Source organism: Ananas comosus, linkage group 21, assembly GCF_001540865.1.
Source record: "Ananas comosus cultivar F153 linkage group 21, ASM154086v1, whole genome shotgun sequence".
Lineage (NCBI taxonomy): Eukaryota > Viridiplantae > Streptophyta > Magnoliopsida > Poales > Bromeliaceae > Ananas > Ananas comosus.
Window position 1 is genome coordinate 9844592 of NC_033641.1, and position 13161 is coordinate 9857752.

Sequence of the window (13161 nt, forward strand, 5' to 3'; positions counted from 1 at the left end):
TCTATTTATATATAAATCATTAAAGAAAAGGACAAACAAACAAAAATAGAGAGAGAGAGAGAGAGAGCCTTTCTCTGTGCAATCAGAGAATGAAATTAAAAAAATTGGAAACATTACTTGTTTTATATTAAAAATTACTAAAAAAAAGGTAACCAATCTTTGTTACCCCCTCTTTAATACTAAAAGCTAATCTCTATTAATCTAAACCATAAATAACAACACACACACACACACACACACACACACACACACACACACACAGCTTTTTTTTTTTTCCATCGTAATTTTTAGTTCTAAAAATTTGGAGGAGAAGAAGAGAGAGGAGAGGAGGAAAAAAGAAAAAAAAAAAAGAGTAAGAAACCCAATGGCGGGAATAAGGTCAACTCCGTTTTGAAATAAGCAAAGGAAAAAATAAAAGAATTTGAAATGAGAAATTTAAAGTTTTGAAGAGGCCAAAAAGGAAAAAAGCTACGAAGTGTTGGCCAAAGCAGTGCCTTTTTCTCCTTCGTATGACACTCCACATGCGTTCTCTTCTCCGGGGAGGTGAGATAAAAAAAAAAAAAAAAAGAGAGAGGGAAAAAAGGGGAAAAAAAAGCACTTCTTTGTTTATTTAGTGGTTGGTTTAAAAATTTGAATTTTGAAACAAAAATTTGAATTTAAAATTGGGGATCGCTCCACCGCCGATCTTTAAATCCGCGGACATTCCTCACGAGTATACTTTTTTGAGGTATTAATGCTCTCCTTTGACCGGGTTTTTCTTTTTTTTTTTATTTTAATTTGTATAGATAAATGTTTTAATTTTGGCTAGGGTTTTTTTTTTATTTTTTCTTTTTGTATTGTTCTTAGGAGTTCTCCTTCCTTGTGGATTCTACTGTTTTGTGTCGGCAAGGTGGGATTTTGGGAGCGGGATTAGGTGTTCTTTAGGGTTCTTCGAAATGGGTACTCGTCAAAATTTGATCTTTGTGATGCTTTTTTATGGGTTTGAAGTTTTTTTTTTTTTTATAATTTGGGGCGTTTTTGCTGTGAATTGATTTGATGTTTTGGGGCATTTGATAGTGGTGATCTGGGGGAGAAATGCAGGGGAAATTGGAAGGAAATGGGAACTAGTTTTGTGATCTATTGCATGATTGAGATTGTGTGGTGAAATGCAGGGGGGATTGGGAGGAAATGGGAATTAGGGTTGTGATCTATTAGAAGATTGGGATTGCGCCATGGATCGCCGGAGTTGGCTTTGGAGGCGCAAGTCGTCGGAGAAGAGTCCCGGAGAAAGCGAGAGCTCGGGATCGGTGTCGTCGCACTCGGAGAGATACTCTGATGATCAGGTTTGTGTACATTGCATTTTAGAGATTTTATTTTGTTACAATGCTTTTGAATCTAGCACTTGCATGCAAATTTAGTTAGCATTTTAAGTTGTTTTAGGCTCAATCTTAGATTGATATGAGGAGAATTTTGGTTTCTCTACATCCATTGCCTTACTTTTGAAACTATCTACTTATGCTGTTGACTAGAACTTCATGTTTACGCCTTTTTCGCTTCTTCGTCTCACCAATCCATTTTTGCTCGCTTTGGATCCCGCAAAAAATGAAGCCGAGGTGCAAAAATGTTATCTTTGATTGCGTCGGAGATTAAGGGAAATTTTCGAAGGAGCAGTGGAGAATTTTTTTTTTTTTTTTTGAATTTGTGGATCAGGATGTTTAATACTAGATGAGAATACTGAAACAACAAATAATAATAATAAAAAGATGATAAACCAGAAACTTAAAAGTTACAGATGAAGATCTCAAATTGTATCAAGGTTAAAAAACTAATATGTAGCTACTCCATCTTTTGTTTCTTGTCACTAGTAAACCACTTGGTTTAAGATAAAGGGTGGTGATGATTATTATTTGACAAATGAGATACTTTTTTTTTTTCCCCTCGGGTTAGTAATTCTAATCACTCTTCAGATGTTCTTGGTCTCCGAAGTAGTTAGAAAGGGCCTACAAACTTAAATATTTCTATTTTTGTGATGGTTTCCATTTTCTACAAGTCTATTGGTGAGCTACACTCCACAAGGACCAGCTTTTGTTGAACATTTCCTAATTTTTATCCTACCGTCATTAAGTAAATGGTATTTAAGCATATATTGGACAAATTTGAAAAAAATAAAAAATAAAAATTCCACTATATTTCATGCTGAGATGAGCATTTGCCCATTTACTCAAGTTTGTGATTCTGTAATAGACGCATCCATGTGCTTTTGAACAAAGTTTCTTTATATAATTTCTCTTTTGAATTTTATTTGTTCATTTCATCTGCTTCAATTGTTATTGGCATGTAAGTTTTCTCCTTCCCATCATATTCTTCAATTGGTATTTCTTCTTGCCAACAAAGTTAATAATTACTCGAAGCAGCTGAAAAATTACATGTGTGGTAACTTTTGTATTGTATACGATCTTTGACCATAATTTTGTGGATTCTAGTTACGCGACATACCATTAAATATCGAGAGGGAGAGATAGTGATAGATTCTTTTAGAGAGAGAGAGAGAGAGGGAGAGATCTTTCACTATCATTTTTTGGATTATAGTTACACAAGACACCATTAAAAATCGACAAGGAGAGGTAGTGATGGAGTCTTTTAGAGAAAGAACGAGCAAGAGAGAGATCTATGACCATAATTTTCTGGGTTCTAGTTAGACAATATAACATTACATATCGCGCGCGCGCGCGCGCGCGAGAGAGAGAGAGAGAGAGAGAGAGAGAGAGATAACTACAATGAAAATAAAAATGGGTAGACTAAAAAGACGTACTTAACATTTTTCTACGTAAAGATGCTCCCCCAAGCTTGAAAAGCAAATGCTTTGAGACAAAGCTAACTTCAGCTGTTGCTTTGCTAAGTGTGCTATTGGAAAACAGGAGGTGTTGAGGGTTCAGTCGGATACTGCTTCCCCAAGTCACGCCCAGTCACAAGAGGTTACTTCGAACAATGGAGATAATAATGATGTCCAAGAGACTGTGAAGACTTTGACCGAGAAGCTATCTGCTGCTCTTTTGAGCATCAGCGCAAAAGAGGAGCTGGTCAAGCAGCACGCAAAAGTCGCTGAAGAAGCTGTTTCAGGTATTGCTTTTCCCAATATTATTCTCAATATAAAACTAGAAGGTAAAACTAATTTCCTTATTCGTAGTTTTCCTTATCCTTTTTCATGTTGCATGTACACGGAAATTGATGTGTAATAATAGTTCATGCGAATATGTTTAGGAGAAGATATATATCAACCATCATACACTGATTGTTTTTCGTTTATGTGCATTGTTGAAAATGTAACACAATTTTTGTAATGATCATATGTAATTTAATCTCACTGTAGCAAAGCAATTTGCACTTGGATGTTTGTCATAGCTCCGCGTTGTGCTCAAGCAAGTAGCAACTACTTTTTTAGGTGGATTATAAATCTCTCTCTCTCTCTCTCTCTCTCTCTCTCTCTCTCGCTATGAAGAACCAGTTATCATTTTCTTATTTGTTGACGAGATTTAAGGAGCATATGTAGGGTGTCCATCATAATTTTTCAGATACAGTCGGTTACTTTTGATCTGGTACAGATTCAAGTTCATGCACGGAATAAATTCAACAAATGCTGCAACTTTTTTTTTTTTCCACCATTAACCAAACTTCCGTATCCTTGCAGGGTGGGAACAAGCTGAAACCGAACTAGCGTCTCTCAAGCAGCAGCTTGAAATCGCTTTCCAGAAGAACTCTGCTCTCGAGGATCGAATCAACCACCTTGATGGGGCCCTCAAGGAATGCGTGCGGCAGCTCCGTCAATCCCGAGAAGAGCAAGAAGAGAGAACCCATGATGCGATATCCAAAAGGGCTCGTGAGTGGGAATCGAGCAAGTCCGAGCTCGAGAATCAGATTCTTGATCTCAAGAAACAGCTGGAAACTGCTGCATCAGAAGCTGCTCCTTCCCCCCTTCAGCTTAATCTGCAAGAAAAGCTCGAAGTTATCGAGAGAGAGAACACGGACCTCAAAGCTGAGCTTCTCGCTCAAGCCGAGGATATTAGGGTTCTAGCACTTGAAAGAGAGCTTAGCAACCGAGTTGCAGAAACGGCTAGCAAACAGCACCTGGAGAGCGTGAAAAAAGCGGCCAAGTTAGAAGCTGAATGCAGGAGATTGCGGGCTTTCTCGCGTAAAAAAGCACCAATTATTGACCACAGACCAATTCCTCAATCAGTTTGTGTGGAATCTCTCACTGATAGCTTATCAGATATGGATAATGAACCGGAATGCTCGGATTCGTGGGCATCGGCTTTAATCGCAGAGCTTGATCAGTTCAAAAATGGAAAAGCTGGTTCTAGAAATCTAAAAACTGCTTCTGTGGAGATTGACCTAATGGATGATTTTCTTGAGATGGAGAGGCTTGTGGCTTTGCCCGAGGCTGATCGCAGAAGCTCTAGCTTCGAGCTAGAAACTGATTCTGAAAAAGCTCTTTTGAAGGACTGCTTTTCGAAGGTTGAAATTGAATCTCTGCGGGATGAATTAGTAGAGTTACAGGCAAAGGTCAAGAAGATCGAAAGTGAGAAGAAAGAACTGGAAATGGCTTTGGCTGATTCTAAAAGCCATTATGAGATCACACATGATAAGCTAAAACTAGCTGACGATGAATTGGTGCAGCTGCACAAGCAGTTAGAATTGGCTTATGAGCTGAAACTTGCATCGGAAAACGAAGTAATGAATGTGGAGGCAAAGAGAAAGGAGTTGCATTATCAACTAGAATCAGCAAATGTGGAAGTTGGAAAACAACGTGAGAAGGTGAGATTCTTAGAACAAGATCTTAAGGCTGAGAGGGACCTTTCTGTGAAATATGCGACTAAGGTCGAGGCTCTGGAGTCCACTAAGAATGCCTTAGAGATTCAGCTTGAAACGGTTAACTCGGAAGTCGGAAGACTAAGAGAGTTGGTGGGTGTGTTAGAAGGCAAAATCAAGGAAGAGAAGGGCTTATCTGCAAAATTCTCAATTAAAATAGAGGCTTCGGAGGCAGCGAGAAAGGCTTTAGAATCTGAGGTCGAGTCCGCGCGTAAAGAAGTTCGGAAATTAAAGGAAAAGGTGGCTTTTGTAGAAGCTGAAGCAGAGAAGGAGAGGGTTATATCTGCAAAATATGCAGCTGAGGTAGAAACAGCAAATCTTGTACTCGGGAACCTTCGTGAAGAAATCGGCTTGCTGGAAGAGCAGATTGAAAAGGAAAAAGCAATTTCTGAAGAATTCGCAGCTAAGTGCGAGAAGTTGGAGGCTCAGCTTTCGAGGCACCACCGAGAAGCCGAGCTTCGCCTAATTGCAAATGCAAATGGAGAACTGAAGATGAAGCAGGTAAAATGCTTATTTTCCGGTCGCAATAATCTTAATAGCTCAGGTCACCTTTTCCTTCTTTCTTTTTTTTTTTCATAATACTCTCTATTAGTATCATGACTAGTTCGTGGCCGCTTCCATTGCATGGCATAAGCTTCTGGACAATGCTCCGTTTCTTTATTGTGGACAATGCTCCGTTTCTTTATTGTGCTAAACGCCTGGCTTCTGCTTCTTAAATAGAGAAGCTGTTTGGAAGTTGTTTCTGGCAATTGCAGAAGCTTCGGACTTCATAATTTACCAATCACTTTTTTTAGAGGTGACTGCTGCTAGAAGCAGAAGCTAGGCTGAACATGCAACAAATCTCTCATTTTGATGCTCTATTTTTTTTTTTTTCTCTATGGTGCAGGAGAAAGAGCTCGCGGTGGCTGCTGAAAAGCTGGCAGATTGTCAGAAGACAATAGCTTCTCTCGGCCAACAGCTCAAATCCTTAACAGATTTAGATGATATCATGCTCGAGGCGGAAATACCTCAACTTATCCAAAGCTTTGGAGATCACGAAAATGGCGATGACGATACACTACACTGTTACGAAAGTTCACGTAATCTACATGGATTTACTCTCCCAAATGGCAAAGAGAAGGGCTCTTTCCCCTTCTCTTCTATCTCTTCGTCGGCCTCGGCCTCGGCCTCGACCGTTTCTGGGCTTTCGAGATTGTTATCGTATAGTAGGAGCAATAGTGCTATAGAAAAATAGTGAAGTAATTAATGAATTGGTGTTATATTGGAAATGTACATTTAAAGGAAGTGCTTTTATTGGAGATTTGGTGGTTGTTAATGGCTAACATCATGAGTCTTGTGTTAACTGTTGAAGCCCTGAACTTTTTTTATTTAATGAAGAAAAAGATCCAGAGAGCTGGATTTCAGTGTGCTTCTTGCAAAATCAGTTTGTCCATGGTGAAATTGTTGAATCATTCAAATAATTTTAGTTTTTTGGACTCTCTCATGATGGTATGATTTGTTGTTCATGGTGAAATTGATGTGATTTCCCCAATTTGTTTTTTGGACAAATTTCTTTTTAAAAGCATAACCTACTTGGAACCCGGAAGCTCTAAATTAGAGCTTCTATTTTGAAACCTTTAAAATCATATTTCTGCCGCTCGTTAGGGTAAAATTTTTATTTTTTTTTTAGAAAAAAGTAATATGCTATTCATTTCGTTCAATTTTTTTTAAAATGAACTTAGTTGAAAATGTGAAATAATTAGGCTTCGAATTTAGAACCTTGAATGCTAATCACTAAATCTTTTATCACTTGTGTTAGAATAAAAATTTTATTTTTATATCCCGTCATAAATAACTAACTATAGTTGAAAATTTAAGTGAAAGCAATTTTGGGCCCCCAGGAAATGGTGAAAATTTATTTTTCAGAAAAAAAAGATGTTTTCATAGGAAACATCATTTTTCATAATTTTTTATTTTTCGGGTAAAAATTTGGAAAATGAAAATGAGACCTTCCCATAAAATCCGAATTTTTTTAATAAAAAAACTACTAATCCTTTTATAAAAATCAAACCGACGGAAAATACTTTTCGGGTCATAACACTATTTTAAACCCCCCAAAAATTACGGAAAATTATTTTCAGGAAAAAAATTTGTCATAATTTTTTTTTTCATGACTTTTTTCCTGAATAAAAAACCCCAGAAAACTAAAAGAAGACTCTTTTTTTTTCAGAATTTGACAATAGATTCTTTTTTTAAAAAAAAAATTATTATTTCGGATTTAACTAAACGAACCGAATATACTTTTGCAGAAAAAATAAAAAACTATTTTCTGAGGAGAGAGAGAGAGAGAGAGAGAGAGAGAGAGAGTAAAGGTGTCCAAAATATCCGATATCCCATACCCGATCCGGACCCTACCCAGACCCGAACCGGACCCGAACCGGACCCGATAAAAAATAAATAGTATACGGATAAAAAAAATTACCCATTAAAATTTCGAGTATAGATCCGGATATTTTATACCCATACCCGATTTGGACCCGACCCGAACCTAACTTTTAAATGGGTAGGGTCCGGAATAGTTTTCAAATCCGGACCCGGACCCGGACCCGCTGAAATATTCGATAGTAAATAAAAAAAAATAAACTTTTGAAGTTGAAGGATCAATTTTAATATGACTTATAGATGATGAGTCACTATGTATTTTCATCCTAATGAAACCCTAGCCGTCTCTTTTACTCATTACTTTTTTCTAATTTTTTTACTCTTTGTTTTCTACTCTTTTTTTTCATTTCATTTCCGCCAACAATATTTCATTGTCAATAATATAGTTTGTTTATTGACTATTTAATAAAGTTTGTAAAAAAATATATTTATACGGATATCCGTACCCGATTTAGACCCGATCCATATCCGATTTTGAACGGGTAGTATACGGGTAGTCACTACCCAGACCCGCTCAAATAGACCCGATGGGTATATTAGAAACTTTAGTACTCAGACCCGGACCCGACCCGAAGTTAAATGGGTAGGGTATATATATTTTTTTGTAACCATTTCTTTTTAGGGTATGGGTACAGTATATTAATTACCCAGACCCGACCCGGTCCACGGACATCTTTAAGAGAGAGGAGTATAAAAGAAAAACAGGGGAGAGGATATCGGAGTGGTGGATTCGGTCCAAAATGGCTACAACGTTCTCCACCAACCACACCCTCTCCTTCGTCCGCTCTCGCCCCCTCCCCGTCCCGAAACCCCTCAAAACCCTAACCCTAACCCTAACCCTAACCCTCCCAATCCCTCCAAACCCTAGCGCGAGGCACGCGATTAAGCTCTTCTCCTCCGCCCAATTCCCTCGCAGATACTCCGCCGCCGTAAGAGTCGCCGAAACCGATCCAAAGGTGGTTTTTTTTTTTCCCTCTCGTTTCGATTCATGTTTTTTAATAAAATTTGCTTAAATTTTGCTTAGTTCACTAATTTGTGATTAGGAGCGTGTGTGGAGCAATGCGCTTGATTCATCCATTAAAATTTATTTGTCGAAGTACAAATTTTTATATTTTTTAAATTAAGCAGTGCCATAAAAAGGGAAATTTTGTTTGCTTCATTGGTAAAAATATGTGGAACACTAATTAGATTATACCCCATTTGGGAATAAATATTTGGAAGTTTTGATTTAGATATCTGACCTTTTTCTTTCTTTTTTTTTTTTTTTTTGAAATATTGCTAGCTCTGAATCAGAATCAACACTGTTGATAGCTTTCTCATGAAATATTTCGTGTTCTGTTGTTTGTCGCTATATTTTATAACTTACTTTTTGATTAAACCGATAAGTTTTGACCCAATATGATGATGCAGTGGTGTTGAAATGAAAAACAATTAAGTGTTAAAATCGAAACTCTCAATTAGGTACCATTTCAAAATGCGCCGCTGTTAACCTATAATTCAGGTATGTTCTGACATTTTTTTGGATGGATTATTTGAGGAATCATGTTTTGTCAAATGGAGTATCGTATGCGTCAAAGAGAGTGTAGCTTTTTGTACAAACTTATGAATCTATGTATCTAGTGGAACAATGATTGCTAAGCGTGTCCAGCTTTGTTCAGACGATCGATGGGGATGAAGAGAACAGGACCTTAGAGAACAAATCGGACGCCAAAGTAGATCGAAATGATATTCCTCCTATGAAAAACCTCATACAATCCTACAAAAGAGCCCTTCTAGATGGAGATGAAAAGATCCTTTATGAAACGGAGGCACTAATTTGTGCTGTGGAGAGTGAGACGAACGATTTGTCCGCGAAATTCACAAATATAACCTCCGAAATAACTTCTGGGAAGGACGAGTTCCTTCGACTAAAGGCTGATTTTGACAATTTTCGGAAGCAATTTGAGAAGTATCGTCTTTCTTTTACATCGGATATACAAGTAGAAGTAGTCGAGAGTTTGTTGCCTATCGTCGATAGTTTTGAGAAGGCCAAGCTGCAGATAACACCAGAAACGGAGAAAGAGAAAAAGCTCGACACAAGTTATCAAGGCATATACAAGCAACTTGTGGAAATATTGAGAAGCTTGGGTGTTGGTGTTGTGGAGACAGTTGGCAAGCCATTCGATCCTTTTGTAAGTTTATTGCTTTTTATATTCTCTGATCTTGTTAAAAAAGAAATTCTTTCATTTCAAGCTAAATATCTATTTACCTTTTGAATTTGTTGGTCACCTGTTCGAATTTTCATTTTGAAGCATGTGATTAGAATTGTTTGCATTGTTTAGAAATAAATTTAATGAGCATCCTTAAACATGATAAGCAATATCTATTTCAGTGGCAGATGTGAAACCATAAAGTAATATTACCTAATTGCTGTTGTTATTTTGCTAAATATGGTTTATGTTGAATCCTTTATTTTTCACCCGAGAATCAAGCTCTACTGATGTCAGTTTTGTTCTATTTAACAGTAAACCTTCCCTAGGCAACAAAATGTTATTTGTAGTTCTCATCGGTTTTCTCATAATTTACATGTTTTCTTATAATTTATAACATCTTTGGACGCATATACTGAGGAAAGCATGGATAAAGCAAATAAACCTTGTGTTATGTATTAATAGTTCTTACTGCTACCTTTCCTCAAAAAAAAAAAGTTCTTACTGCTACCTGGTGCTCAGCTCGCAAAAAGTATAAATACTGTGATAGCTAAGCCTCTAGCTATCATGTAGGAATAGCTAACTTTTTTTTACTAGGGATTTTCGCATTGAGAGGACAACTTAAACTGCGAATTATCAATACCATGAGCGAAGTATTAGATGAGTGAAGAGAAATGCAGGAACCGAGAGCAAATGACCCCCTTTTTTTGGCCTTTACATTGAACTACATTATATACCCACCACAATTCAGCTATCAAGGAAAGAAGAATTTTGAGATACTTGATATTGAAGTATATACTGATTAGAAGCTCAGGGTAATAGAATCTAAGCCAGTGGGTTGATGTTATGAACACCACTGCACTTATCTGTGTGCAGCTTCTCCGTTGTATTTATATTTTATTTTATTTTTTTGATTTCTCATTCTTGTTTTCTCCTCTGCATCATAAAGTTATTGTTTCAGTAGTTTATTTATTCACTCTTATAAATTTTTAACACTTTGTCATTTACTTTACTCTCCCTTTTATTTTTTTTTGGGTGATTGACGAAGATTCACGAGGCGGTAGCAAGAGAGGAGTCCCAGCAGTTCAAGGCAGGTATTGTTTCGCACGAGATCCGGCGAGGGTTTGTTCTCAAGGATCGGCTTCTCAGACCAGCCAAAGTGAAAGTTTCCACCGGCCTCGCGCAAGCAAAATCCGATTCGGTTTCTGAGAAATCTGCAGATCAGCCCGAAGCTGCATCAGATTCTGGCGGGAGTTCGTCCGCCGCACCCAACAGTTTCTAGTACTGCCTGCAATTCTACATTCTTCGGCATTCCGTTTAAAGATGAGTTTTTTCTTTTCTAGTCAAAAACCAATTCGAAAGATCTTACCAGGTTTTGTACAACCTAATTGAGCTTTATAAGATAAATTTCTCTCTTAAAAAATTACCTTTATTGAAATGTTGTTTTTGTTGTTTATGTACTGGACTTATGAGAAGCTACCACACCATACTAAGATTATTATTATTATTATTATTATTATTATTGTTTTGAGTTTGATAACACATAGGCCCAAAATTCGCTCCTGTGCGAGGAGTGTGGCCTCGGGATCAAAATAGCCTACAGCGTATTTGGAATGGAGAGAGCCCACGGGTGCATGAGGTGTACGGATACACCGGGTGCACGCTACGTAACTTTGTCCCCCCGTGCACCGCTATGCTATAAACCGATCCCAGTGTTCAAAAGTTAGCTCCGTTCCCTCCACCCTCCTTTTAAACCAACCACCTCAAGAAGAAAAGGAAAAAAAGAGAAAAAGAAAAACCCAAGAAACTAAACAAAAATCCCAAACAACCCTCACAAGCATGACCATCTTGATCCCAAGAACCACCACCACCACAACCATCCTCTTCTTCTTCTTCTTCTTATTCTTCTATGGTGGTGGCGGGGAAGGCACCGGCGAAGGCGGCGGGGAGTGGCGGTTGCTGCACGAGAGCATCGGCATCTCAGCGATGCACATGCAGCTCCTCCCGGGGGACAAAGTGGTGATGTTCGACCGCACCGACTTCGGCCCCTCCAACATCTCCCTCCCCGACGGCCGCGTCGTCATCCTCGGCGGCCGCCGCCAATTCAACTACGAGTTCTTCCCCCGCGCGTCCGACCGCGAGCTCTACGAATTCCCCTTCCTCGAGGAGACCCGCGACGCCGATGACGAGAACAACCTCTACCCGTTCCTCCACCTCCTCCCCGACGGCGGCCTCTTCGTCTTCGCCAACAACCGCTCCGTCGTCTTCGACCCCTTCCTCCGCCGCCCGCCGCGCCGGCTCCCGGACCTGCCGGGAGGCGCGCCGCGGAACTACCCGAGCTCGGGCTCGTCGGCGCTGCTGCCGCTGCGCCCGGAGTCGCCGGCGCGCGGGGAGGTGCTGGTCTGCGGCGGCGCGCCGCGCGGGGCGTACGCGTGGGCGCGGCGCGGGGCGGCGTTCCTGCCCGCGGAGCGGACGTGCGGGCGCATCGCGGCGACGGAGGCGGGGGCGGCGTGGAGCGTGGAGGCGATGCCGGGGCCGCGGGTGATGGGCGACATGGTGCTGCTCCCCACGGGGGACGTGCTCGTCGTGAACGGCGCCGCCGCGGGGACGGCCGGGTGGGAGAGCGCGCGCGACCCGGTGCTGAGACCGGCGCTGTACCGGCCCGAGCGGGAGCTCGGGGCGAGGTTCGAGGAGATGGCGCGGGCCGGGAGGGCGCGGCTCTACCACGCGGCGGCGACGCTCGACTCGTACGGGCGGGTGCTCGTGGGCGGGGGGAACCCGCACGCCGGGTACGTGTTCGACGGGGTCGAGTACCCCACGGAGCTCAGCCTCGAGGCGTTCCTGCCCCCCTACCTCCACCCGGGGCGCGACGGGGCGCGGCCGCGCGCGGCGGCGGTGGTAGCGCGCGGCGGCGGAGCGGCGGCGGCGGCGGCGGTGGGAGGGGTCGGGTACGGGGAGGTGGTGGGGGTGAGGTTTAGGGTTGGGGTTGGGGATGGGGACGGAGGGGCGGAGATGGAGGAGGGGGAGGAGGTGAGGGTGGTGGCGGTGGCGCCGGGGTTCGCGACGCACGCGGTGGGGATGAACCAGAGGGTGGTGGGGATGGGGGTGGGGAGGGTCGAGAGGATCTCCCCGCCGGCGCCGGCGCCGGCGGAGTACGAGGCGTCTTCGGCGGCGCCGCCGTCGCCGGAGGTGGCGCCGCCCGGGTACTACCTCTGGTTCGTCGTCCACGCCGGGGTCCCCAGCGACCGAGGCGTCTGGGTCCGCATCGGCTACCCCGGGGACCTCTCGTAACCCTAACCCTTCTCTCTCTCTCTCTCTCTCTCTCTCTCTCCTTGGTTCTTTTCTGGGGGGCGGCGAATGAGAATATAGGGAGGTAGAGGGACTGGAATGCAAATTTTATGTTACTTCTCGTTACTCTGGATATTATGTTTCTGAAGAGTTTTCTATCCGGGAGATTTTTGATCGACAAATGTTGTTGTTTAGATACTACTGTATGATTGGTTATTGGTAACGTTTTTTTTTTTTTTTTTTTTTTTTTTTTTTTTTGGTGTGGAGACCCTACACTCGAATGAGAAATGACAATTTTTCATTTTGTAATACTTGAACTTTTTTTGTCATTTTCGTTTCGTATTCGCGGGTGATGATATTCCTGATCTGGTCAAATCACTAGTTCGTGAATTACTAATCACATTCGAAAACACAAACA

The 13161-nt window shown here is 41.4% G+C and overlaps 3 protein-coding genes across 5 annotated transcripts; all 3 read left to right on the plus strand.

Moving 5' to 3' along the window:
* On the plus strand, positions 247-6265 carry LOC109726543 (filament-like plant protein 3). 3 transcript variants are annotated; one of them, XM_020256180.1, is made up of 6 exons: positions 247-727; positions 847-939; positions 1152-1322; positions 2880-3099; positions 3668-5346; positions 5732-6265. In XM_020256180.1, the coding sequence occupies exons 3-6, from the start codon at positions 1212-1214 to the stop codon at positions 6077-6079; spliced, it is 2358 nt and encodes a 785-aa protein (XP_020111769.1). In that variant the 5' UTR covers positions 247-727; positions 847-939; positions 1152-1211; the 3' UTR covers positions 6080-6265. The 3 variants fall into 3 exon arrangements, with proteins under 3 accessions (XP_020111769.1, XP_020111767.1, XP_020111770.1); XM_020256178.1 differs by lacking the exon at positions 847-939; XM_020256181.1 differs by lacking the exon at positions 847-939 and having other exon boundaries at positions 248-727; positions 2898-3099.
* On the plus strand, positions 7971-10893 carry LOC109726291 (protein GrpE-like). The gene is made up of 3 exons (XM_020255804.1): positions 7971-8222; positions 8925-9437; positions 10504-10893. Exons 1-3 carry the CDS (start codon positions 8007-8009, stop codon positions 10735-10737), a joined length of 963 nt encoding a protein of 320 aa, XP_020111393.1. The 5' UTR covers positions 7971-8006; the 3' UTR covers positions 10738-10893.
* On the plus strand, positions 11093-12925 carry LOC109726289 (aldehyde oxidase GLOX1-like). The gene has a single exon (XM_020255802.1). The coding sequence runs from the start codon at positions 11295-11297 to the stop codon at positions 12744-12746; it is 1452 nt and encodes a 483-aa protein (XP_020111391.1). The 5' UTR covers positions 11093-11294; the 3' UTR covers positions 12747-12925.